The sequence below is a fragment of the Pelodiscus sinensis genome, chromosome 17 (genome assembly GCF_049634645.1).
Source record: "Pelodiscus sinensis isolate JC-2024 chromosome 17, ASM4963464v1, whole genome shotgun sequence".
NCBI lineage: Eukaryota > Metazoa > Chordata > Testudines > Trionychidae > Pelodiscus > Pelodiscus sinensis.
In genome coordinates, this window is record NC_134727.1 from 16,232,751 (window position 1) to 16,260,391 (window position 27,641).

At 46.9% G+C, this 27,641-nt stretch overlaps 1 protein-coding gene across 2 annotated transcripts in view; it reads right to left on the reverse strand.

Moving 5' to 3' along the window:
• The window catches only part of PPARGC1B (PPARG coactivator 1 beta), a 103,413-nt gene extending 84,875 nt beyond the window's left edge, over positions 1-18,538 (reverse strand). Inside the window, exon 1 of one of the 2 annotated variants that reach the window (XM_025178968.2) lies at positions 18,144-18,538. In XM_025178968.2, the coding sequence (XP_025034753.2) occupies positions 18,144-18,263 (120 nt within the window). In that variant the 5' untranslated portion in view covers positions 18,264-18,538. The remainder of the gene's footprint in view (positions 1-18,143) is intronic. The other variant, XM_006138100.4, reaches the window with a different exon arrangement.
• Positions 18,539-27,641: the final 9,103 nt, after the last annotated feature.

The following is a 27,641-nucleotide window of genomic DNA, read 5'->3' on the forward strand; positions in this document are numbered from 1 at the left end:
ACTTGTTAACCTGAAATAGGAATGGTACTTGCAGGCCACACTGATGGTCCAGCTGGAAGAAGAGACCAGAGTTCAATCTACTTCCTCAGGAAAGTCCAGCTCATAGGCTGCATCCGCTTGACGCTCTCCTTTCCAGATGGAGTGATGACACTCAAGGAACAGGAGTGCCAACCTGTATTCCGCAGGGTGACAGTGTGTCAGATAGGACTGGAACTCCAGATGCTCCAATAGACCTGTGTGTCTGGTATTTTTCAGGGTGGATTGCAGTTTCTTGCGCTAGCCACTCAACTCATTCAGCCAAGCAGTGCAGTAAAGCAAGGGACAAACAAGATGTTCTGTAGCCACTCCTGACTTATAGGAATCAGACACACTGAGACTCTTTCCAACCCATAGTTTTAAAGGGCAAACTGCACATTTTTTCATTAAATGAGCTAAATGCATTTTTAATGTGCTCAGTGCCACAAATACCAGGGCAACAAAGGGCATTCGCCTTGACTATTGTTTCCCTTTCCACCCCCAAATGTCACTCCTGCTGGCTCCGCTCTGATGCCCTGGAATTCATCATCCTGAGATGTCGCAGCCACAGTTCCCATTAGAGCCCTGCTGAAGCAAAGAACTTGCAGAGGTGCAGGGAAGTGAAGTTATTTAATCCTACAGCACAGTTTTGCCTCGTGCATTTCTGAAAATGATTATTTCATTCCCACTGACGTATAAAATTTTAATAAAAACATTTGGCCAAACTTGCACTCTTGCCTCTGATTATATTTAGATATTGGAAAAATATACCTGAGATTTATCTTTAAACAGTTTTTTATCTGCTGCCTCCACATAGGATGCTGGTTGTTGCTGGTAACAGCAATGAGAATAATCCCAAAGCGTGAAAATTACAAAGGACCCAATTTTTTAGGCGCCCAGCTGCCCTTTACATATCTCAGCGAACTGCTGAGAAATTACAGACCAGTCAGCTTAACTTCAGTACCCAGAAAGATAATGGAGCAAATAATTAAGCAATCAATTTGCAAACATTTAAAAGATAATAAGATGATAAATAAGAGTTAGCATGGATTTGTCAAGAACAAATCATATCAAACCAACATACTTTTTTACAGGGAAACAAGACTTCTGAATGAGGGGAAGCAGTAGCTGCGGTATATCTTGGCTTTGGTAAGGCTTTTGATACTGTCTTGCATGACCTTCTCATCAACAAACTAGGGAAATGTAACCTAGATCAGGAGTAGGCAATAATTTTCACAATTCCAAGAATTTTGTAGATGGTCATGGGCTGCACTTTTCTACTATATTAATGGAGCAGGTGAGGGATCTGAGATGGAGTTTAGGTGCCAGATGTATCTCCAGGTGGGGATAGGGAGGAGGGTGTGCAGGATTGTGATCTTGGCCAGGAGTGTAAGGCGGGGGCAGAGTGTGGAAAGGGGGTTGGATGCAGGAGGGGACTGTAATCTGTAGTGGAAATTTGGGTGCAGGACGGAAAACCAGGTGCCTGCTATGTGGGTGGAAGGTGCTTACCATAGGCAGCTCCTAGCCAACAACCCAGTGGGAAGCTCAGTAAGGCTGCCTCCTGCCATGGACCCACACACCTCTCAAAGCAGCTGGCTGGTGGGGCAAGCATGTCTCTGCACACCCCTTATGGGGAAGGGGACAGATCAGACCTCCACACGCTGCCCACGCCCACAGACACTACCCCTGCAGCTCTCATTGGCTGGCTTCTGACCAATGGGAGAATGGCGTGGGGGGGGGGGCAGGGCAGCACTCAAAGACCTGCTGCCCCTTCCCAAAAAGGGGTGTGCTCACAGAGACATGGTTGCCCCAGCAACCTGCCATTTTGAGCAGCATATGGAGCCAGGGCAGAGAAGTAGCCTGCATGAAGGGCCCCACTGGGCCACAAGACATACAACCCACAGGCAGTATTTTGCCCACTCAGATCTAGATGGAGCTGCTATAAGGCGGGTACATTCCTAGACAATAGTTACGAGAGGTTCATAGTCAAGCTGGAAAGGCATAACGAGTTCTGGATCTGGTTCTGTTCTGTAATTTCATCAGTGATTTAGATAATGGCATACAGAGTACACTTATAAAGTTTGCAGATGATACCAAATTGGGATGGGTTGCAAACACTTTGGATGGTAAGATTCAAATTCAAAATGATCTGGACAAATTGGAGAAATGGGCTGAAGTAAATACGAGGAAGTTCAATAAGGGTGAAGAAACAACCAGTTCCATATTTACAAAATGGGAAATGATGGCTCAGAAAGGAACTTAAACAACAATGGTCCTGGAGCACCTTAGAGACCATAGTTCCCGCTAAGGTGCGCACCTGCATGTCGGTGAACAAATTCTTCCCCCATCCACCTCCTCTGGTGGGTGGGGCCAGCTGAGACAGTATGGTGAGGGAGCTGCTGGGGCAGGAGACCAAGTCCTGCTGCAGCCACATGACGGGCAGGGGGAGGCCTGCTCTGGTGGCCAGGGCTGCCACGTGGCATCCTGTTTTGGTGGCTGGGTCCAGGAACGGGACCTGCCGCATGGCTGGAGGGAGGGGGTGTCTGCTCTGGCAGCTGGGAACAAGATATGCCACGTGGCCGGGGGCGTCTGCTCCAGTGGCTGGGGCTGCCATATGGCGGGGGTGTCTGTTCTGGCGCGGGGCCTGGGAACAGGACCTGTCGCATGAGGGAGGTGGTGCTCCAGCAGCTGGGAACGTGTATGTGTTAATAAATTGGGTGCCACGGTAGCACACATCCAATCCAGCACACATTACCTCAATATTGATGAAGAAGCCAAAACTCACTCCATTCATGGTTGGAAAATCTTAGAGGGAGCACTGTTAGAGATTAACAATTCAGAGATAGTATCATGAGCTTTCATGGGCACAATCCTCTTCATCTGAAGAAGTGGGTTGTGCCCATGAAAAGCTCATGATACTATTTATATATTTTTATTAGTCTCTAAGGTGGTCCAAAACAATTGTTGTTTTTTAAAGTTTTTTTTTTTTTAGTTACAGACTAATACGGCTACCCCTCTGAGACAGCTTAGAAAGGAGTATTGTGAAAAGGTATAGGGGGGGGCTCATAGTGAATTATGAGTTAAATATGAGTCAACAGTATATCACTGTTGCAAAACAAGCAAACATCATTCTGGGATACATTAACAGGAGTGTTGTAAGAAAGATATGAGAAGTAAGTTTTCTACTCAACTCCACACCGATACAGCCTCAACTGGAGTATTGTGTCCAGTTCTGGGCACCACGTTTCAGGAAAGATGTAGACAATTTGGGAAAAGTTCAGAAAAGAGCAACAAAAATGATTAAAAGTCTAGAAAACATGATCTATGAGGGAAGATTGAAAATACTGGATGTTTTGTTTGGAGAAGAGAAGATTGAGAGGGGACAAAATAGTTTTCAAGTATATAAAAGGTTGTTACAAGGAGGAGGGGGAAAAAAATTTCTTAACATCTGAGGATAGGACAAGAAAAATAGGGGTTTGAATTGAAGCAAGGACAGTTTAGGTTGGGCATTAGAAAAAACTTCTTAACTGTCAGGGTAGCTAAGCACTGGAATAAATTGCCTGACGGAGGTTGTGAAATCTCCATCACCGGAGATTTTTAAGAGCAGCTTAGACAAGCACCTAGATGGTCTAGATCAGGGCTACCTATGCGGCCCATGGAGCAGTTTGGGTTTACACGGGGCTCAACAGGTGGCCTGTGGGTGGGATCTTTGAACATGGCCTCCACTGGGAACACGCTCCACAACGGCGAGGCGTCTCCCCAGTAGAGTGAGCACTGAAAGACGAAAGCGGATGGGCTTGTTGGAACAAATGGGTACAGGGTATTGGCATTTCTAGCCCCGAGGGAGGAGGTGCCAGGAGCGCTGGGGCATTGTAGGAAGTACTGGCCATTTAGCCTTGTAGATAGAGCCTGAGAGGTGCTGACTGGCTTACATTGGCCACATTTGGGTCCAGCACCATGGCTTAAGGCTTAATCTTTGTATCCATGCCCACCAGTGTGAAAGAAGCTATTTGCATGTATATACAATCACACGCAAGTTGCAGCCCTCAGCATGTGCTGTGAGTATCATCGTGGCCCGCCCAGGGCTTCCAAAGTTGAGTAGCCCTGGTCTAGATAGTACTTGGTCCTGCAAGGGGGCTGGATTAGATGCAGGGGACAGAACCAGACAACTCAGAGAGGTCCCTCCCAGTCCTACAATTCTGTATTTCTTTGATTCTATGATTTTCAAAAGCACTTAGTACTCAGACTCTGGATACGGAGTACCTGTGAATATCTTCCCATTTCATTTAGGTGCCAATGGGAAAGACAGGCTCTTTGAAAGTATGACCAATATCCTCCAAAAAAGTAAATACAAATGTGTGTTTTCAGACAATCTGTCATTTGATCACAAGCTAAGTACATAGAGGGGAACAGGATGTATGCCTTTTGCTCTAGTCACTAGGGATGTGAACAGCTAGTTGACTATCTGATAAGCAAGTGCTTATCGGATAGTTGACACTAGTCGACTAGTCGCTTCTGCCCCTCTTGCTGTCTCTATCAGGAAGAGGCAGGGGGCAAAAGGAGGGGGTGCTCCCTGGGCTCCACACGGTGCTGCTGCTTTGAAATGCCGCATGCAGTCCAGGGCCACCTGGGGAGTCCCGTGCTGGCCCCGTGCTCCCTGTGACATTTCAAAGTGGCAGGGTTGCATGGAGCCTAGGGTCAGTGGGGAAGTCCAGGGGCCAGCGGGGAACTGCCTGAGTCCCCCACTGGTCCAGTGCTCCCCGCAGCACTTTCACTTTTGAAGTGTAGCAACAGCCCTGTGGTTGTTGCTACACTTCAAAGGCGGAGGCACCCTTATCGACTAATTTGCATTAATCTAATTTAACATCCCAACTAGTCACTAGACATGCTGTCTTCTATGTTTGGTGGGTTTCAGTCTAGGACCTCATACACAGAGAGCAAATCCCAAAATTGGCAGTTTGAGGACTGAAAACAACGTGACTGGACTCCTCTTTGAGCCCTAGATGAGATTCCTCCAGGTCAGGATGATGCTGATCATTCCTTAATTAACTATGTATTTAACACCCATAGCGTACTTAGTACTAGGTACCCTACAGACAAATAGGGAACTAAGGTCTCTGGGCAAAAGAGCTTACAGTTGAATTGGTGACACCATGTAGGAAGATTTCACTGGTACTGTCTGTACAATACCTGCTTTGATAAAGACACGTCTTCAGTCTCCAGGTCTATTCATGCAGCACCTTTCCCCAGAATTAATTAATTACTCTCACACTCACACTAACACTCACAAAACCAAATGCTGAGCAGATAATGGCTCGCACACAGAGAGAAGCCACATGGAAAACCAGCAAAGAACAACCAGGCCAGTGGTTGCATATTTGGGCCTTAAACACTGTAAAACTAGAATGGATGAAGAAAAGTAACAAGAATCAATAATCGGCAATAACAGACAAACAAACAGAATCTGAGAAAAGAGGAGGGGGAAAATAGGATCATTAAGGCATTCAGAACCCCAGGGAAGACTTGACAGCATATAAACTCTCCAGCTGGGACCCTCCCAGCTCATACTCACCCCATAGCTTCCCCTCAAAGCACTCACAGTTTGGTGATAAACACTGCAGCTTCTTTCCCCACATCTCTAGTTTCACTCAGCTGCCCCTGCAGTATGAATGCAAGGGAGGAAGAGAGTAAACACATTAGTTTCTCTCATACACCTATTGGGTCTGGCCCACGAAAGCTCATCATCTAATAAACCATCTTGTTAGTCTTTAAAGTGCTACATTGTCCTGCATTTTGCTTCAACTACCCCAGACTAACACGGCTACATTTCTATCACTCTCATACACCTATTGCTTCTTGTCACTAACTTCAATTGTAAGCTCTGTAGTGCAGAGCAGCTGCTTCACTTCAAACCTGTAAAGCACAAAGCACTCTGCAGCCTCAATCCCTGTCTGGGCCAAATGAAACAATACTAGGCAGTTCTGGCTCTTCACTGTCATGAAAGAACCAAGTGGAGGGTTTAAAAATGCCATGAAAAAGTCGTCCATGAGATTTTAGTAAAAGAAAATTATGGGAACATTTATTTATAATTTATAAAACTACAGTCTAGATGTTTGGCCTAAGTCAGACATGGGCAACTTGCAACCTGCAGACCTCCTGTCCGTCCCACTCCCCCACGTGCCTCTCGCATACTGGGGCACTGGAGTCTCGGACTTCCTACTAAGGATGTTAAGTAGAGGTTAATTAGCTAATTGACTAAATTTCCATTGACTACTCAATTAGTCATGGGGGAGAGGGGGGCTCTTGCTACCCTCACACTGCAGCTCTGCAGTTTAAATGTAGGAGGAGCTAGATGCACAGGCAGCCCAGCTCCTACTACATTTAAATTGCAGAGCCGCAGCGGGGTTAGCTCCTGGGGCGGCACGAGCCAGGACTGAGCAGACCCGGTTCAGGCCAGCTCCAGGACCACTGCGGTTCTGCATTTTTGCACAGCTGCAGCAGGGGTAGCTCCTGGGGCCAGTATGAGCTGGGACTAAGCAGTCTTGGCTCACGTCAACTCTGGGACCGCTGTGGCTCTGAATTTCAATGTAGTAAGAGCCTAAGCTTATCAGGTAGTCAATTACTCGAGTAGTTGTTTACATCCCTACTCCCTCCTAGCACTTTCAGGGCACCATGAATCTGGTGATTTGTGCTCCATCCCTGCTCCCACCTCTCCTTCCCAGACCTTGAACAGCAGTGAACAGCTGATTCGCAGTGCTCAAGCTCTGGGAGGGAGGGAGAGGAGCAGAGATGGAGCACGAATCAAGTGATTTGCGGCACTTCGAAAGTGCTGGGAGGGTGTGAGGGAGGGAGGGAGGAGGCATAGTAAGTGCCAGACTCCAGCGCCCCAATGCATGAGAGGCACTTGGTGGAGGGGGCCAGACAGGGAAGTGAAACCCCAGTAGGCCACAGGCTGTTGCAGCTCACTGAAATGAAGGAGGGCCATTCATGTGGCCTACTCGCTATTCTTGGTTGCCCATCTCTGCTGTAAGCCATTTCATTACATCCCTCTTGCATGACACAAAGGGAATCGTTAAAGTGGTCCCTTGATCAGCTCTAGGGTGGATGGGAAACGAAGACAGCCAACTAGTTATTGTTCATGAGTGGCCAATACATTTTTTAAATAAACGTAACAGGAAATTCAATGAAAAGCTTAATTAGCTTAAACCAAAGGGTTCTGAAAGTCATAGCCACCCTCTTTAAACAAGGGGAACCCAGCACATTGTGTCCAGCCTGTTCGATTCCCTAGAATTCATGGAACAGGGAGAACATACTGGAACAAAGTTCACCACAGCCTCACTGGATGCCAGAGCAAGAGCATTCATGCAGCTGGAAAGATCTCTGTCAGCTGGCACAAATCTCTATGCAATCCCTCTCGGCTGATCTATGGCCTGAGTGTCCCCTGAGGAAGTGGCGAGGGGTACCAGGATGACCATACAGGGCACAGAGACTGAAATGATTAACCATGGTTAAAGATAACAAGCAGTGCTGTGGAACTTTAGAGATGAATCAATGTATTAGGTCATGTAAAACCCACTTCGTCAGATGAGTTGGAGTGGAAGTTACAGAATCCAGGGTATATTTAACCGCAAAAGCAGTTACCTGACAATTGTGGGACCAGTGTTAATTACACTAATTGAGTCAGGCTGGATGAGTCCCATTCATAGTTTTTGATGTGTAAATACAAATATCACAGATAGGAGAAATTGCCTTTGTAGTACGTTAACCAGTTAATATCTTTATTCAAGCCCAAGCTGGTGGTGTCAAATTGTAAATGGCTAAAGATGTTGCTTTCAGAAGTGGGATTCACAGTTGAAGGGTTAGCAAGTGATAAGTGTTGCCTTAAGGAGATGGCACATTTTCCCTTGCCAATGTACATACACAGGACTCTCAAACTGTTGGAGTGAGGGTTGCACTGGCCATTTGTCCAAATCCAAAGGACCACATTTCCTTTGCACAACAAGGAGCAAACTGCATGGTTATCTTCAATAAAGAGGCAGTCCACTGATTCTGTACGGTTCACCTTGAAATGCTCTTTCTTGATCCTTAGAGAAGTGCTTTCTTTCAGGGGAAATATAAAACTAAGGCTCCCTTAGCACTTGCCTTCAGTGGAAGTCACATAACTGATACAGTAGTAACCAGGCTAACACCAATACTAGATGAAATCCTAATCACTGTATGCTCTTCTAAAGCAATCCGGACAATTATTTAGTCCTAGATAGTCTCCCCTGTGCATGCAGAAAGTGCAGTCACTGTTGCATCCTGCTTCTGCAATATATCTATTGCAACATTTCAGTGCTATGTTTTCACTTTCAATAACAGCTAATTTCTACCACCAAGCACTCATCTAGGTTAAAAACAGCCCAACAGCAGAGACTGGAGACAGTAAGCAACACTTCCTTTTCCCCAGCATCAACCCATGGAGCAAGGGTGGACAAAAGGGCCTCCGCGGGCCAGATCCGGCCCACCAAGTGGGTGGATCCAGCCCACAGAGGCCCTGCTGCTCTCCCACCCCCAGGCCAATTAGGGCCCGGGAGCGTGAGAAGCCTTTTCCGCTCTGCCTAGCATTTCAAAGCACCGTGTGCTCCTGGCAGGGCAGGAGGAGGCTTCATGCGCTCCCCAGGCCCTAATTGGCCTCCTCCCACCATGCCAGGAGCACATGGCAGCTTTGAAGCACTGCACTCTGCTTGCTGGAGGGGAGGGGGGGCGGCAGAGAGAGACCGGAGGAGGCTTCGTGCGCTCCCCGCCCCCAGGCCAGAATTGACCTTGGGGCAGGAGAGCGAGGGAAGTCTCCTCCAACCCTTAGGGGAATATGGGGTGGGGGCAAAGGCACTCCCTCGCCCCCAGACCAATCATTGTCTGGGGGTGGGGAACCCAGAAATATCATGGCCACGCCCCTTCTGCTCGATGACCCACCCCTTCCTGTGCAGCCCAGGGCCACTTCAAAAATTTCTGAAGTGGTCCCCGACAAAAAATTATTGCTCACCCCTGCCATGGAGAGTCTGATCCTGAGCTCACTTAACCCATATAGCTCCACTGAGGTTAGTGGATTTACACCTCATTTATGCCAAAAGAAGTGAAAACAGAAACAGACCCAGAAGCTGTGCTCAGGCAACTTGCAAATGCACCACACAGGGATCGAAAAGAAACCTGATTAGATGGTGATGGGCTTTCTGGTGCATGCATGTATTTTAGCTACGCACAGCAAAATGTTCCTCTGCACACTGCTCTGACCACACCTGCCTCACACACACAGGAACCTCAGATCTTGCAACTTGGTACAAATATTCTGGTCCCCTGGACAGTCTTGTATGTAAGGATTTCCTTGCACGTGAACTGTAGAGGAATTAGGGCTCTTCAGGGGAGGTGAAGGTGGCTCTTAACCTGGTGACTGTACGGCCACACTGGCTGGGATTAATAGGTTACTGGCCACTTTTCTGAATAACAAATGTGGAAGCTGCAGCGGCAATGAACTCCACGAACTGAAACAGGAACTGAGCTGTCTGACCAGCAAAGACTCTCTCACCGGAAAGGAGCTTTTTCTTCCAGCATGCTCAGTGCTGCTGCTAGGCGCAAGTTCACAGCTTAGGAGCAAGACAGAGAATTTAACAAGTCCATCTAATCAAAATATAATTCCCAACGATGATTTTATTGCATGAGCTGGAGGCATTGCTTTCATCCTAAGCTGCCTTTTATTGCTCCCTTCAGCAGCAAAGGAAAACAGCTGCGTAAAGAACGGTCCCAGGAGGAACAAAGGGGAAACATCACATCAGTGTTTCGAATGCCCTAGTCTTTTGCTCTTACAATATAATCAGAGATGAGAAGCCACAGTCATCTGGGACTCCTCAACCTCTGTGCTGCTACACACAGCAATAGCAAGGGGGGCTCTTGTTCCACAACACGTGAAGGGAAATTTGCATCATGTTTAACTACTCTAGCTTCCCTCTAGAAAGCCAGGAAAGCTTCTGGGTGGAGAATATGGAGGAGACACAGAAAAGAGCTGCTGAGATGCACCAGCAGTCCCTGTCTCTTACTGCTGCATCATTCACTCCATACTTCAGGCATTGACTCCACTCCCCCCCCCACACACCCCTCCACCCCCACACAAAGTATTTGCCACTTGGGTTATAATTCTGAAGCATTTTGAAGTGGAAAACACAAAAGTGCTAATGACAAACTTCTGCCTTGTCCTGTCTTGGGGGCACAAGGAGAGAATAAATGAAACATGGCCAAGCCGCCCTATCAACCAGGACAGGAGCCAGATTAAATGCTAAGAGTTCACCCAGCACACCCAAGTGCATGCTTCCCTAGCTAGTCACATACATGTTGGTGTCCTGAAGTAAGCACTTGTGGAAAGAAGCCGTGACCTTGTTCAGCTTCTCCAAAAACTAAGGCCAATGGGGATGTTTACAGGGTTTGATTTCAGATTTTTTTTTTAAATTATTGTATCTATTGCATGAAACCCTGAAAGTAAAATGGACTAAGAGCAAGAGCGGAACCAACAAAACCATTACTATTTGCAGGCCAAGGAGAAGTAGTGTGTAAGTAAAATGCCTGCCACACCCTGGATGCTACTGCAAGACAAACAACAAACAAATAGTAATTTGTGTCCTTTCATAGTCTAGGCCAGTGGTCCCCAATGTGGTGCCCATGGGCACACCATGGCGCCCGCCGGGGCATTTATGTGCACCCGCTGCATGATCTGGGTTGGTGTCTCCCCCAGCGCGTGGCACATGAGCAGGGCCGGCCCCAGGCAAGTGGTGCATGGGCAGCCCCTGCCCCAGGTGCTTGGCACATGCGCAGTGCCGGCCCCGGGTGCGCGGTGCATGGGCAGCCTCTGCCCGAGCGCACGGCGCATGCATGGCCCTGCCCCTGGGCACGCGGCGCGTGAGCAGCCCCGCCCCCTAGCATCTGGCATTCCCAAAAGGTTGGGGACCACTGATCTAGGCTGAGAGAAAGGTGGAAAAGCAAACCAGTGTACAAGCTCAGGAACCCTCTGGCGTCACATCTGCAAGTGCTGCTAATGAAGACAGCTTCAATGAAACAATGCCAATTTACACCAACTGATTCTTTGGCCCATTAACTTTAGCATGTCAGCACTCTTTATTACTACAACTTCAGCAATTTTTTTTAAACTCTCTTTCTAAGTCTCCACAACCTGGTATTTGTGTAGTAGGCAGTTTGGACGAGGCAATAGGGAATGTCCTCCCAATTCATTTAGACTTGCAAGGAAAATGTGGTGACTATAACACCATTTGCAATATGGTTGCTGAGCCAACACAACCTGGTTCACCAGGTCCCATTTTAGGGACCTTCTGCTCAATACATGCAGCAGTGCACCATCCCAAACGCAGCCCTGTGGAGCAGACGCCATGCATTCCATTGAGTACTGTGGCCAAGGAGAAGAGAAATGTGTTATGTTGCCAGGGCTGTGTGCCACAGACAGCTATGCTGTTCAAAAAGCCAGCTCCAAGGCTGGCTCACTGACAGTTTGCTGTTTGCAAGGTTTAGAAACCAACTCTCTCTGTTAAATTATTTTAGCCTGCCAAACCACCACGAGAAACATAAGCCTCTGACAACGTTGCCATGGAGTGCAGCTACGCCATGGAACTGGAAGCTGAGAAGTGGGTTCTCCCGACCAAAAGCAGCCTGTTCTGTGCAGCATATGAAAGGAGTCTGGTGCATTTCTGTAGACAAGCATCCATATCTCATCACATTCAGCTTCACGGTTGGCAGGGTCAGCGAGAAGCCAAGAACTGAATGGGCTATAGCCTCAACCATAAAGGCCGTTCTTCCAGGGAATGCAGGCCTTGGAGCTGTACCTGCTCTGTGGTGAACAGAGGGATTTGACCTCTAGGACTCGCTGTCAATCTGGCACTATATTTGCACCCTGAAAGTGGCACATTGGAAGGACAGGGCAGAGTGCCCTCTGCACAAGAAGAGTATCAGTGTGTAAAGTGCCACTGTAGTGAAATGTGTTTTCACCAAAGGACCATGAGACTAAGTTCATGTCAGTTATTTATGTTCACTGAGGACTCATCCAATAGCAGAGGGGAAACCTGAACAAACATCTATTTTAGTTTCCCAAGAGGAGCAAAAACAAAATACTACAGAACTCTTGCTGAAGATCAGGAGCTTCTTTAATTTCCCCATTTTGCCTACACAAGTCATAATGTATCCCTCACGTCTGAGCCACCCTCCTTCCAACCAAGATGGTGTGAATCAAGTCCTGCCCACTGGTGAGCCCATTAATCCTAATCAGTGTGTTGGCTAGAAGGTCATTGTTAAGTGTCATGTAATGTTCCTTCCCTGCTGTCTGTCTCTGCTAGCCTGAACAAGAATGCCAAACTGCCACATGACTGAATGCTGCTGGGCCAGTCCCTAATTTAACTGAAGGAGGCCAAAGGACATGGTATGAAACCTCAGTGTCTTCCATTGTGAGCTGGATATCTGCTAGACATAGAACATTAAACCCACAGCAACCTGCTCCCAGCCTAATCCTCCAGTTTGCTCAAAATAAGAGTCAACCATTGGGCCATGGAAAAGGGAACATGTGCATGGCAGGACTATGCTCTGCTACTGAGTTGCATGACAGCACTTTATAACAAAGTCAGGTTCAAGGCTCAGCCGTTTAAAGCCAGTCTCCTTAAGGAGAAGAGATTCCTTTGGAAATGAGTTGTGACAGTCGGGAATTCAGGAGGGAGGGGCGCAGAGCATATCTGTGGTACTTTTAAGCCCTGTTGGGTGCCATTAACCCTCTTAAAAAAAAAAAGTCAGGGGCCGTACACAAGTGAGAAGAAGAAGAAGAAGGAAAAAAAAAAAAAAAAAACACCACCTCACTGACGTGGCCGCTGACTGAGAAGGAGAAAGATACAAGAGACTCCCCACGTTCCCCTGGCACACCAGAGCCTAGAGTCTAGTACGGCCCAGACTAGTAGCTTGTGTGCTAGAATCCCACAGTAGAGGCTGGCTCCCCAGTGCTGGGGGGGGGGGGGGGGGGTGAAGAGCTGTGAGCCTTGAGGACCAGATTCAGGCAAGCCAGGGGACACATTCAGCTCCCAGGCCTAAGGTTCCCTACCCCTGCCCTCGAGGGAGTAGAATTTCTTACTGTAAAGAGGCTTTTGACACTGGAAAAGTTAATGTGGGCAGGCATGCTACAACAATTTCTATAGTGGGGGGTGCTGAGAACCATTGAACTAAACTGAAAACCCTATCATGGTAATCACTTCAAGCAAGGAGATGCTGCAGCATCCCAACACTCCTAATTCCAAAGCCTATGATGTGGAATAGCAGCTCCCTTTGCCACAGACAGCAGGTTAGGACCTTAATTATTCACCAGGGGGTAGATTTCTTTGAATCACAGCATGAAGAAACGAAAGGAATGTGCTGGTACACAGACAAATCCCCCAACCCACACCAGGGTACAACCAGTGAATTCCTACTATGGATAGTAAAAACACGGGCAAATTGCCAGAAATGCAAGGCTTGAAAATGGGCTGATCCATCTGAGCATCAGTTTTGAAAAGGGACCAGTCTCTCCAGCATGCCCACCATGGCTGCCAAAGGGAATTCTCTGCCTCTGCTCCTACCAGTCAATATCTTGTCACTGAAAATGACAAAATCGGCAGCAAGCTGTACTCTGGAATTTTTGCATTCAGTACTGTGATCTAAGCTGCTGGTGCAATTCTAAGCAGTGGCCACCTCAACAAAATGTTTGTACTTTGCTTTGGATGTATCAATCTGTTCTGTGACCAACTCAGATTTAGTAATAATTGCAACACTTCTCTAGACTAGACCCAGCTACTATTCTCAGACCCTCCTTCCAACTTCTTTTCACTGACTCACTCTACAAGGGAACCTACCTGCATGCAGTCCAACAAAAGGTATGCTTGGCACAGGTGCAAAGAAGGGGCATCTTTGGCTTGGCATAATTACTCCAGGCCTCAAGACTAAAAGCTATGATAAACAGCTATTGAACCCGAGCACCACACAAGAAGTAGAACATGGGTTCCAGCTATGACAAATCGCTCAAGTGACGCAGGGCTCTAGAGGAGAACAAACTGCTTCATGATTAACAGTAATAATTAACCTGCCATACTGCTTTTCAACTGAGAACCTCAAAGTGCTTTTGCGCCTATTAATGAATTAAGCTGTTCACAAGGTGCAGAGAAGCTAAACAGGGAATAATATATTTCAGTCCCTGTGATCTTTAAAGGACTCCAAGCAGCAGCCTGTGTTATTTTTTCCTATGCTAATTTTTAAACAAGCCAAAAATGGAAAAGTCAGACTGAGTCTCATTATTCCAGAGAATCAGAAGATTCCATAATCCTACTGATATCACTGGTAGCATCCATTATGCCTGGCCGCTTCCAATGTCTAGTACCATTGACAAAGACAATTGCAGCTAATCTTTCTTTAAGATGAAATGAGCAGCACGGAATGTATTAAATTGGCCTATAAAAATTACACATTTCAGGTCACTGAAAAATAAGACCATTTTAGTAAGAAAAGTGAAACATAAAAAGAAAGCCCTTTTTTCCTCTTTCTGTTGCAATGCAGTTATCATGAGAACCACAGTTGCCTTTGATATGTAATTAGAGTTTAGCATGCACCCTCAGTACAATCCTGACTAATTAAGAGGCTGATGCAAATAACCATCTTAAACTTGCACCGCACCTCTCAGGGATTTTGTGGTTAGGTATGCTGGACCACTAATCACTTACTGCTTTTAAACACCTTGCTGTGAATTTCTACAATACTGCTTGCAAAAGAAAGGAAAGGGGGGATGATGAGGGAGAACTGGAGTCCTTCAGAATTTCCATGAAGGGGAAATGAATAATATTCATGATCTCATGGCCTCTGGACATTGTAGCCTCTTTTCATAATCTGATCCTGTGCTAGAACACTGGAGACTTTGCAAGAGCAGCTTTCAGGCTTCATTGAGAACTCAGTAAGCCAGTTGTAAGCTCAGGCTAGTACAGTAGTAATGGGGAGAGACGTCAGAGGCAAGCCTGGAAACCGCCTCCCGTTTATAGTTCTAAGTAAAGCATGTGACTGGAGCCTTCACTGCAGTTTCATCAGAGGTTAAGGTACAAGCATAGCACACACTTACAATTTAAATCATTTCTCAAATAAATGCATACAAATCACATGCTGGGACTTTCACCCTTCCATATATGCGGAGGGGAAAGTGAAATTAAGTTAACAAAAGCACTTTCCATACAGACTTCAAACATTTCTGAGGAAACCTGTGCAATCTGCAAAGATCTGTTTGCTACAGTTAACATTATACATATAACAGAAGACAGATTAGCAATAACACTATGTATGTACACAGTGCTATTACTAAACTACTGTATATGTGAGCATATATACACAAATACAGATATAGATATGAGAGATGCAAACTCAGTAAATATGATTTCAAGAAACATCATGGAAAACGCACTCTTATTTCATCACAATCCATTTCCCACTTCCAAACTTTGCAGAAAATGTTCACCGTATAGTGGTGTTGCAGCAAACTTACAAATTCTCAGAAATGTCTGCATTGGGGTATAAAAAAGAAGGGCAAAAAGAGCCTCCTTCTTGGAATAACATTTTTAGATTGGAATTTAAAATGCAAAAACTACATCTGGCAAAGTGCATGCCCAGCAGATAATTAGTTATTTCATGTTAAACAGAGATAAAAGATACATTACTGGGTATTATACCCAAGAACTTTCACCTGCATAGATAGATTTTTACACATTGTAAAATTTCTGAAATACTTTGTTTTTGTAGACTGACAGCTATACAATCTTATATTCTCCACTGTTTCCTCATCACTAATTCCTCTGGTAATAATAAATCCTTCCAAGCTGAAAAAAACCCTCAGTTTATAAAATATTCTCTCCTTATTTCTCACCCTTTATCTGCACTCAAACTGTCAGCAGCTCACAGTTAATAAAGAAAGTTGCCACATATGTCCCCACAGTCAATGTCCCATGCCAAACTGGAAATCTCCAGTGCTAGTGTTTGCTTCGGGAGCCACAGGGTGCACATCAATCTAGCTTGTGGCAAGACCTGCCTAGTTCTGTCTGGCACATGCACCAGGGACAAATGAGATTGACTAAGTCTTCAACTATTATTTGTTATGAACCCAAACAACAGTTTTCCCCAGCTCCCTGCAGTCAAATAAACCAGTGAGAGAAAGGCACAATCAAAGCTGTTTTGTAATCTGTGGTTATGAGACTGAGGGTGTGTGGGGGGTGGGGAGGGGGAGGGCATAAGTAACTACAGAAAACTCTTTACACTTGCAACAGGCTCTGGGCACATAAATCTGGCTACAGACTGCATGGTTGTGCTCTGGATCAGTCACGGTACCAGCTACTGCGGAGTTTATTGTTTAGCCCTCTCCACTACCCCCCAAAATGGAAAAGCATGCAGCCCTCTGACATATCTAGCACGCTCCCTCTCGTGATCATGCAGAAGCTGCCAAGGAGACTTAATCTGATTTTAATACACGGCTCCGTCCAAAAAGGAGCTGATCCAAAATTTTAAATTGCTTATGCAATAAACAGTAAGACCCCCCCCCCCCCCGCCTCCACTCTATCCCCCAGATCTCAGCCTGCATGCATGTAATGGACACACCACATGACTCATCCGCACAGCCCAATTCTTATATGGCCTCACACCACACAACCCCATCACTGCCATATCTCTGAAATAAGGAGCAGGGGCAACACAATCCTTAATCCAACACTACTGAATCCCAGCCCCAGCATTCGAGACGGGTTTTTTGTTGGGATGGAGAAATCAACCCAAGTGACATCAAAAACTCGCCTTTTCCCCCCTCCCCCACCTTCTTTCACCCACTTGTCTGAAGGGAAAAAAAGAAAACACACTTGGGATGATGGGGGAGGGGCGAGCAGGAATGAGTATGTTAACCTGACAACTTTAAGGAAGTCTGCACCCCCAGGATTCTCAAACTGAGGGTCCTGAGCTCTCAGGAGGTTGTTATGTGAGGGCCACAGGCTGTCAACCTCCAACCCCAAAACCCACTTTGCCTCCAGCATTTATAATAATGTTATATATTTTTAAATGGTGTTTTTAATTTGGGGGGTGCACTCAGAGGCCTGCTGTGTGAAAGGGGTCACCAGTACAAGTTTGAGAACCACCGAGACTAGACTACTCCTTTCCAGCGTTCCCCCCACCCTATCGCCCCCTCCCATACCCGGACCCGCCCCCGCTGCCACCCCTTTTCCCCACCAATTGCATTTCCCCAGACTTCCCCACAGAATAACCCTGCAAAGACGGACTGAGCCCTGGCGCCTTAGAGCCCACCCCCACCCCGTGTGTGTGTGTGTGTGTGTGTGTCCGTCCAGCCCGGCATGGCAAAGGCGTCTGCATCTGAGGCAGCAGCAGCACACAGGAGTCCACGTGCGAGTGGTGCTGAAAGTGCCCGGGCGTCACGAGCTTTCCCCCAACCCAGGGCTCAAGCCTCCACGGGTTTCTCCCTGCGAGCGCAGCAGCAGCCTCCCGGGTGCCATATCCCCCACTGCTGCGTGGGGGGCTTTGCTCACGCAGCCCCCTCCATCAGGGCTGCCGGCTGCAGCCTCCCATGCTTCTCCTATGGGGACTGCAGCAGCAGCGTGCAGCCCCCTTGATAACCCTCTGCCTGTCTGCTGCATGGAGGAATCACGAGTCCCTGCACCCCAAGCCTCCCTCCCTGCTGCAGAGCGGGAGACAGGGCTTCCTGCCCCCACAGACTTCTCTCGCCCTCTCCGCTGCAGGCGAGAGACCAGGACTGCCCCTGCCTTGGTGCATGGAGACACCGGAGTTGCTGCACCCCAGACTTCCCGGCGCTTAGAGCATGAGGGGGGAGCAGGGGTTGCTGCGCCCCGGATTTCCCACTGTCTGGTGCATGAGGATCCGGGCTCGCTGCCTCGTGCACGGAGGATCCGAGACCCCTGCCCCTCGCAACTCTCCTCTTCACGGTGCATGGGGTGCAGTGCAGGGCACCCCCGTGCCCGGGGGATCCCGGCTCCCTGCCCGCGGTGCACGGGTGCAGGGCTCGCTGCGCCTGGCCGGGCCCCCTGCCCCGGTACCTGGCTGTCGGTGAGATAGCTGAACACGAAGGAGGAGAGCTCTTCGTCCAGCAGCGCGCTGCAGTCTGGCGCCGGCTCCGCCATCTTCCAGCTCCGGCCGGCAGCGGCGGCACCAAGCATGCGGCGAGCCTAGAGCAGCGCCGAGCCGGGAAGCCGGCGGGGCGGGGCGGAGCCGGGCAAGCTCCGCGGGGTGGAGCCTGGAGCCGGCCTGGCAGGGGCGGGGAGCTGAGCCCGCCAGCCGGTGAGAACGGCTCCCTCCCCCCCACGCCGCCGCAGAGCCCGGGAAGGGGCCGGTCCTGCCCTCTGGGGGTTGCTGTTCGAGTTCCGGCCCTTTTCTCTGCGTCCCCAGGGGGGCAGGACCCGCCAAGCCTGACCCAGGAAGCACCCCCCCCCCCCCCCGAGCTTCCCCCACGGCTACCAGTTGTGGTTGAAGTACTCTGGTGCTTTCATCACACGGTATCACAGTGAATTAAACATCCATCACTATTGGAGGCTCCAGGATAATCCTGGAGGGTTGGCACTTGTTCACCCGAGAGATACTCCTCCCCTCCAGGGGTTAGGAGTCCCTGAAAGCTCCTGGGGGGCTTCGAGCCCTTCGCTGAAAACCTTTCCCAAAGCCGGGGGCAGGACTCGCCCAGCTTTCTCATTAAGGGACTTAGCCTGCAGCTCCTCCCATCTGCCCCTTCCTTAACGGCGCCTGCCTCAGCTCACTCCCTCTTTGCCCCGTGCAACACCCCTCCATTCTGCTCTGGGCCAGAGTCAAAGCCAAGCCCTGTGTAGAAGCCAGGCAGCAGAACATTTCTCATTGCAGGTAGCAGAGCACTTCCCTCTGGGCTGCAGGACACTGAGAGCTCAGACCCTTTCTGGACAGGTGGATCCCCAGCACAGCTCTCTCTGAGCAGCCGGCAGGGGACAGAACACTTCCCATGGGAGGGCAAAGTGCAGTCCAAAAAAACAAACCATCTGGGCAGAACACTGTTAGCTGGGAATAGTGTTTTCCTGGGCCCCTATTCCCAGGTGCCAAGCTTGTGTCATTTCCAACTCCCCATAGAACTGCTGTTTCTTTCTGTGACAATCACCTGACATTGGGGCCTGTGTCACAGCTTTGGGCCACACCTTTTGGCCAGGATATGAATAGCATTGATAGCCCCCCAGTAACTTAGGGTATGTCTACACTACAAAGTTAATTCGAACTAACGAACGTTAGTTCAAATTAACTTTGATAGGTGCTACGCTAGCGCTCCGCTAGTTCGAACTTAATTCGAACTAGCGAAGCGCTTAGTTCGAACTAGGTAAACCTCATTCCACGAGGACTAAGCCTAGTTTGAACTTACTAGTTCGAATTAAGGGATGTGTAGCCCCTTAATTTGAACTAGTGGGAGGCTAGGGCAGGAGAGCTGCCAGCCTGGCCACCCAGGAGCAGGTGTGCATGAAATCAAGGTGGTCCACTGAGACCCCCGACCCTGAGCCCTGAGCTTAGAATGGCCGTCCTGGGTCAGACCAAAGGTCCATCTAGCCCAGTAGCCTGTCTGCCGACAGCGGCCAACCCTAGGGACCCTGGAGGGGATGGACCAAAGTGACTGAGCCATTTGTCTCGTGCCATCCCTCTCCAGCCTTCCACAAACTTCAGGCAGGGACACCACTCCTACCCCCTGGCTAATACCACTCCATGGACCCAACCTCCATGAATTGATCTCACTTCTCTTTAAACTCTGTTCTAGTTCTAGCCTTCACAGCCTCCTACAGCAAGGAGTTCCGCAGGTTGACTATTTGCTTTGTGAAGAAGAACTGTCTGTTATTAGTTTGAAGCCTGCTACCCATTCCTTTCCTTTGGTGTCCTCTAGTCCTTCTATTATGGGAACTAATGAAGAACTTTTCTTTATGCACCCTCTCCACCCCACTCGTGCTTTTATAGACCTCTATCCTGTCCCCCCTCCGTCTCCTCTTTTCTAAGCTGAAAAGTCCCAGTCTCTTTAGCCTCTCTTCATATGGGACCTTTTCCAAACCCCTCATCATTGTAGTTGCCCTCCCCTCTCCCACCCTCTCTCTTCCCCTCTCCCACCTCCTTTTCCCAGTCTCCCCCAGTTTTGTTCAATAAAGAGATTCTATTTTTGAACACAATTGTCCTTTATTTTGTACATCAGGAAGGGGGGCTAGGGAGGGGTAAGTGGAAGGAGGTGAGGGAGGAATGGGGTACGAGCCCCCAATGGGGAGGACTGGGCTGGCTCTGCAGGCTTCTGGGGGTGGAACCTCTCCTGCAGCCCCCCAATTGCCCCCTCTCCCCAGATGGCAGCCTGCGGCAAGTGCAGCCAGGCTGATGGCCGAGTGCTGTGATGTGCCCAGTGTGGGTACTCCGGGCAATCCAAGCCAGGACTGCTATGCAAGCAGGGCACCCCTGAGAACTGTCTGTCCAGGGTGGGGGTCGGGTCCCTTTAAGCACAGCCCTCGGCTAGCCTGAGACAGCAGCTCCACGCTCTAAGTCCTCATCTGATGCCCTGCCGGCACTGCTTCCGGCCATCCTTAACCCTGGTTCAGGGTCCACTCAGTGTGGACATGCTAGTTCGAATTAGCAAAACGCTAATTTGAACTAGTTTTTTAGTCTGGATGCGTTAGTTCGAATTAGCTTAGTTCGAATTAACTAATTCGAACTAAATTAGTTCGAATTAGTGCTGTAGTGTAGACATACCCATAGAGAGCTCTGCTAGGATGAGCAAATCCCATTCATTGAATCATAGGATTGGAAGAGACCTCAGGAGATCATGGATTCCAACCCCCTGCTAAAAGCAGGACCAATCCTGCTATTTGAATCTCACATCATTTACATAAGGCAGTGCTGTTTTCTCACTCCTGCACATTGGTGTGTATGCAGCTAGTGGATCCTGCTGAGGGAGTAGGTGCAGTGCAGGGAGATGATTAACGAGGGGCACTCTATTTAGCAATTAACATTTTGGCATGGGCACAGAGGGGTGCTGCACCTCCCCAGTGCTACCATGAGTCATGTATGGGACAGCAAACGTCTCTCCAATCATGCTTTTCCACATTTAGTTTATTCCATAAAATTCACTGCAAAAGCTGGCTAAGCAGAGCCCTGAAGGTCTCAAGCAGATAGAGAAGCAACTCCCTTCACCTTCTCTCAATCAATATGTTAGACAGAAACAGGGCAAAAGCAGAAAAAAGAATGAAAACATCCATTAGTTACATTCCTGCTTCAGGTCAGAAAACAGAATACAATCAACTCAAAGAGATAAGGCCAGCTATTTACTAAGGCCTTCTCTAAGCACATTGGTATAATTGTGTTGTTTGAGGTGTGGGTTTGGGAGTTTTTTTACAAAAAAAAGTTATACTGGTACAAAGTGTGGATAAAGTTATATGTGTATAAAGGTGCCTTATAGCAGTCTAGATTATTTTCCTTCTATACAGGAATAAACTCTGTTACAAGCCACAATTATACTGATTAACTTGCCTCTGCACTAGATGGCTACATCTAGATTGCATCCCTTTTTCGTAAAAGGGATGCAAATTAGACATATCGCAATTGCTAATGAAGCAGGGATTTAAATCTCCCCCGCTTCATTAGCATAAAAATGGCTGCCACTATTTTTCCGCACGGAGCTTTGCCAGAAAAAAGCACCAGTCTAGATGCGGATCTTTCAGAAAATAAAGCCTTTTCCAAAAGATCCCTTATCCCTTATTTTAAGAGGAATAAGGGATCTTTCGGAAAAGGCTTTATTTTCCGAAAGATCCGTGTCTAGACTGGCGCTTTTTTCCGGCAAAGCTCCGAGCTGAAAAAAAGCGGCAGCCATTTTTATGCTAATGAAGCGGGGGAGATTTAAATCCCTGCTTCATTAGCAATTGCGATACATCTAATTTGCATCCCTTTTACGAAAAAGGGATGCAATCTAGACGTAGCCGATAGGTTTAGCTATACTGGCATTTTGTTCTGCTTTAATGATATACTCTAACTTTTGAAATCCTTTATTACTGGCTGTAGTACTGCCTGCTGTGAGAACTATATTCAACAATAAAAATGTTGGCAGGATTGATCCTTTAAACTGGAGTGACCAAACTTTACAGCACCTTAGACAACATTGGCAACATTCCAGGAGCCTGAGGCTTGCACCTTGCTGTCATATAAATACACATAGTCATTAGAATTACTTGCACAGGGCCCTCAGCAATGTTCATAGTCATGTGACTAGCCCCTGAATATATGCAATAAGCAGTGTGCATAGTGACCTAAAGTGGAGAAAGAAGAAGACAGAAAGACAGTTCTGCACTGCATGTGTGGTGTTCTCTCTGTCACACTGTATGGTTTCATGTTGCAGGCACCTGATGGCACCTCTATAGCATCTATGTTTGAATGCAGGGCTACTCAACTTTGGAATCCCCAGGGGCCACAATGAGACTCACAATACATGCCCAGGGCGCAACGTAAGTGTGGTTGCATATACAGGCAAATATATATGCAAATATATGCATATAGCTTTTCACACTGATGAGCATGAATACAAAGATTAAGGCAAGACTACACAACACGCAGGCCCCATTTAGGTCAGTTCTGATATTAATGAAATGCCATATTTACCCGATTCCCACCCATATGACAGCACTTTTAATGAGCAATGACAGTGCAGGAATTTAACCACTAAAATTCATATCAAGAGAAGACCATTATATTGACTACTTTTTTGTTTTGGCTCTCACCCGCGGGCCGCGTGTTGAGCCCCACGTAAACCCAAAGTGCATCACAGACCACTGCATGTTGGCTCCCACCCTCAAGGCCGCATGTTGAGTAGCCCTATTTTAATGTATAGTGCTTCACAAAGAAAGGGATGTCATTATTTTAAAGATGGGAAGACACACAGAGAGGGCAAATGGAATTTAAGGTCACATGGAGAGTTGTTGACAGACTCGGGTCTCTCAGCTCCTAGTCCTGTGCTCTATGAACTGAACTGCTATTGCTACCCCCTATATATGAAATGACACCACAGGATAAGAATGGTCAGAGAGCAGTGCAGTGCTGGAAGGGTTCACATATTAAGTGTGATTTAAGGAGGAATTTGATGCACAGGAAGTGGAAGTATTTTGTGATTTTTATATTCTATATATGCTCCAATACCTAGACACTAGTCAAGTTAATTATAAAGTTTCAATCTTGCATCCGGATTTCCCTTAAACAATTGATTTAAAGCTAGACCATGACATTGTGTATGAGTGAATTTGATTTATTTCTAAACATGAAGGTAAATAGTTGGCATGATTGATCAGACATGGGTTATAAAACCAGTATTTACATTTCTGAAACTTCTGGACTAGGAATTTTCAAATTTCATTGTACCACAAACACCTTCTGACAACAAAAATTGTTGCACTACCCCATGAGGAGGAACCAAAAATTGAACCCTCCCAAGCCCTGCTGCCAGAGTCCCCCCACTCTGGTGGGAAGCCAAAGCTGAAGTCCAGGAGCTTCTGCCCTGGGCAGAAGGCATGTAGGTCTGGCCCTGGGCAGTGGAGCTTGGGCTTGGGCAGCAAGGCTTGGGCTAGGGGTTCAGAGTTGCTGGGGCGTAAGGCTAACACCAGCCTTAGCAACCCCATTAAAATGGGATTGCGACTAGTGTTCCCTGTAAGCTGAGCGCTTAGGAGGCCATCCAGGACTGTCTCAAATGCCACCCATCTGATTAGCCAAGAGCTCACAGCTAGCAGCATGTGTTTGTACTGGTGGTGCACATCCACACATGCCATGGCGCACATAGCAAAATTTATTCTGCACATAGATGGAAAAAATTAAAGGGAACATTGCTCACAATCCATGTTGGAGTCCTTACCCAAAGTTTGAGAACCAGTGTTCTAGGCCCTAGGTACATCTAATACATAACTAGTGTTCTATTATAAATCCATAGAAGAATCTATAGAAGAAAAGCTAGATAAAGCATATACCACGTGAATTTCTTTTTAAGTCAGATCGCTCCATGTGATGTCTTTCAATTGATTTGAATGAAAGCTTGGCTGAGTCCTGAATGAGGAAGTGTGCATTAGATTACATGACTGGGAGTCAGAGTTTCTGCATTCCAGCTCTGCTAGTGACAAGAACTGTGATTGTGGACAAGTCATTTGTTGCTCTGTGCCTCATTTTTTTCACCTGTAAAATGGGAATAATGATACGTCCCTACCTCAGAGGATCATTGTGAGAATTATTTTTTAAATTAAAGTTTGCAAAGTGCTATAAGATCTTTCAATAGAGAGCACTATAGAAGAGCCAGTTACTATTGTTATGATTGTTGTTTTCCTCCGCTTAGAAATGAATCATATCGCTGCATTAAAAATACCCATCTTTTGGGGTATAGGATGTGCCATTGGCATGTTATGTTGAGGCAAAAGAGTATGCCATATATAATGTGGTATTATATGTACTTCTTGGCTATGTCTACACTGGCATGATTTTCCAAAAATGCTTTTAACGGAAAAGTTTTCCATTAAAAGCATTTTCGGAAAAGCACGTCTAGATTGGCAGGATGTTTTTCCACAAAAGCACTTTTGCGGAAAAGCGTCCGTGGCCAATCGAGACGTGGTTTTCCGCAAAAAAGCTCCGATCGCCATTTTCTCAATCGGGGCTTTTTTGTGGAAAACAATACTGTGCTGTTTACACTGGCCCTCTTGCGCAAATGATTTGCGCAAGAGGGCTTTTGCCCGAACGGGAGCAGCACAGTATTTCCGCAAGAACAGTGATGATCTTACATGAGATCGTCAGTGTTCTTGCGGAAATTCAAATGGCCAGTGTAGATAGCTGGCAAGTTTTTCCACAAAATCATCTGCTTTTGCAGAAAAACTTGCCAGCTGTCTACACTGGCCGTTTGAATTTCCTCAAGAATACTGACAATCTCATGTAAGTGCTTTTGCAGAAAAGTATCCTGCCAATCTAGATGTGCTTTTCCGAAAATGCTTTTAACGGAAAACTTTTCCGTTAAACGCATTTTCGGAAAATCATGCCAGTGTAGACGTAGCCCTTACGTATGTAGAATGGTTATACAACAACATTATAAGTTAATTGGTTGCCACTTCTTTTTTAAATCAAAACCATGTTTGAGTTATTCAAGAGAGGGAAAGTAGTTGACAGTGTTCAGACCTCTTGTTTATGTATTTATGTAACTTTAACTTAAGAAAGCACAGTCAAACTTTTAAAAACCAAAAATGTTTTGTTAATAAAAACAAACTTTCTCCATTTATTCCATACTTCAGGCAAAACCAATTTTTATGAATGAGTTGTAAACCCCAGAGAAATGAAGAGTATAAAGGAATGCTTGGCAGACACAGAATAAATACCAGAGGCAATAGGATACGTAGAGTATTTTAAAGAGATTTTTTTTCTCCTGTGGTAATGAAAGGTAGTGAAATTTCCTAATTTAGCCAAAATAAAGGAGTAAGAAGCTGTTATGTTTATGGGTCCATCTCATGTGAAGTTCTGATACTTCAAGACCCAGTGATATCCTTTGCTCTGTGTGGGGCATATCAAATGGTCCTGCATACCACAATGTCCCACTGAATTTTAAGCTAAAAAATGTTCAGAGCATCTTGCTCCGTCATAATTGTGTGTGCATGTGTGTGAGTCATGGATTTTAACCAGTGTACTCTTCAAGCCAGCTGCTGCAATGTGATGCTTGGCCCAGAGAGGCTGGAGATAATATTACCAATTTAAAGTGTGACAGGAAAAGTCTGCAAATGCCCTTTCAAAACAGCAGGACATAAAGAGCAACTAATGTCATTAGGTCACTGGTCAGAAGAGAACACAGAGTTTATATATATACTCTTGTCCTACCAAAGGCCAAATGTGAGACGTAAAGAAGAGAGCCAATGGAAATCAGTTGAGTGGGAAACACCCAAAATGCTGTGTGAACTCTCTGTCTTTGGCTTCATATTTCAGATGCTTCTGATGTTTGTAAAGTAGAAAATGTTGTAACCATTGAGTAAGTATGCAGTGAAAGGCAGGGACATTCAAATACAGATGTTCAGGTTATAATTAGGTTCCCTTGGCTCCTTCTTGGTGGATTTCAATATGCCCTTGGGCTCCATTAGACAAGTTGGGCAGGGCTCTAGCTTTCCTTTTTCCTGGACAGAAAAAAATGGATGGCACAAGCTCAAACACCACCTATGGGTAAGCAAGAGAACCACTATTTTCCTGACACCTCCATCCTGTATCTCTTTAGATGAAGAATGAAACAATCAATGAAGTTAGGGGAACTAGATGGATAAGGTAATATATTTTCTTGTGCCTGCTGATATGGGGGGCAAAGGAGGCAGCTGCATTGGCACTCAGTGATTCAAAGAGCCCGGGGCTCCCAGCCGCCTCAGTTGCTACTGCAGCAGTGTTGGAGGGCCCTTTAAATTGCTCCAGAGGGCTGCACTGTGTGTTCTGGTGGCTCTCAGGGCTTCAGGGGATGGGGAGAGGCACACTGCATTCTGGGGAAGCCCTGGGTGCTGGCTGCCCCAACCCCGCCCCTTACACACCAGGCCCCACCCCTTCTGGGAGGGCAGAGCTATCTCCCCACACCTTGCCCAGGGGCCTGCAGAGGCTGTCAGTCCCCCTAAGTAGAAGAGACAAACTTTCAAGCTTCACTGAGCTGCACTGAGCTCTTCTTGACATCTGGGAGTGGCCTCAAAGGACATTATTTCAAAGGAAATTATTTCAAAATAATTAAATTCAAAATAATAACTCCCAAAATAGCTATTTCGAAATAAGCATTATTCCCCAAGGAAAGCAGGAGTACAGATTTTGAAATAACCAGTCGGTATTTCGAAATAACAGGTAGTGTGGATGATCCACTTATTAATCTCAAATAAGGGGTGTTATTTTAAAATAACTCTCTAGTGTAGACCAGGGCAACATGTCACAGCTAAATACAAGTTGGGACAAAGTGTGTAGCATAAGGGTTTAATATGTTGTTAGAAACCATCCAAGATAACATAGGCAGTAAACACCTCTTCAGTCATAGTAGAAAAATAGGTTAATGGGTTATAGATCATTGTTAATGAGCCATACATCCAGTGTCTTCATTAAGTCAATGATTTTTAGTGTCTGACAAGTTATGAATTTAAGCATCTAGGCCCATCTTTTTGAAGGTATTTGTGGCTGGGTCTCCCTGGCAGCGGAGTGGCCTAGTGGTTAGGTCCTGGATTTAGCTGGCAGAAAAGAGGTGCAAACCCCTGCCCCGGGTGCCTTTGTTGGTCAGCCCCTAACTGAGCCAGGCGCCTTCCTATTATCATCCTTCCAGGCATGGTGTTGGCTATAGGTAAGCGGGGCAGGGCTAGCTGGGCCTAAAGGCTTTGTTTGACTCCTGTGATGCCAGGCCCTCCTCTCTTCACTCCCTCACAATGTTGTTCAGGATTCCACTGAGGACCAGGACTGAGAGGTCAGATATGGAGTGACCATTTTGTCATTTATCATTTTTCTGTGTGTATTCATTTGAGAACAGTGATGGGCAGGTTCCCCCCACATGGCTATTA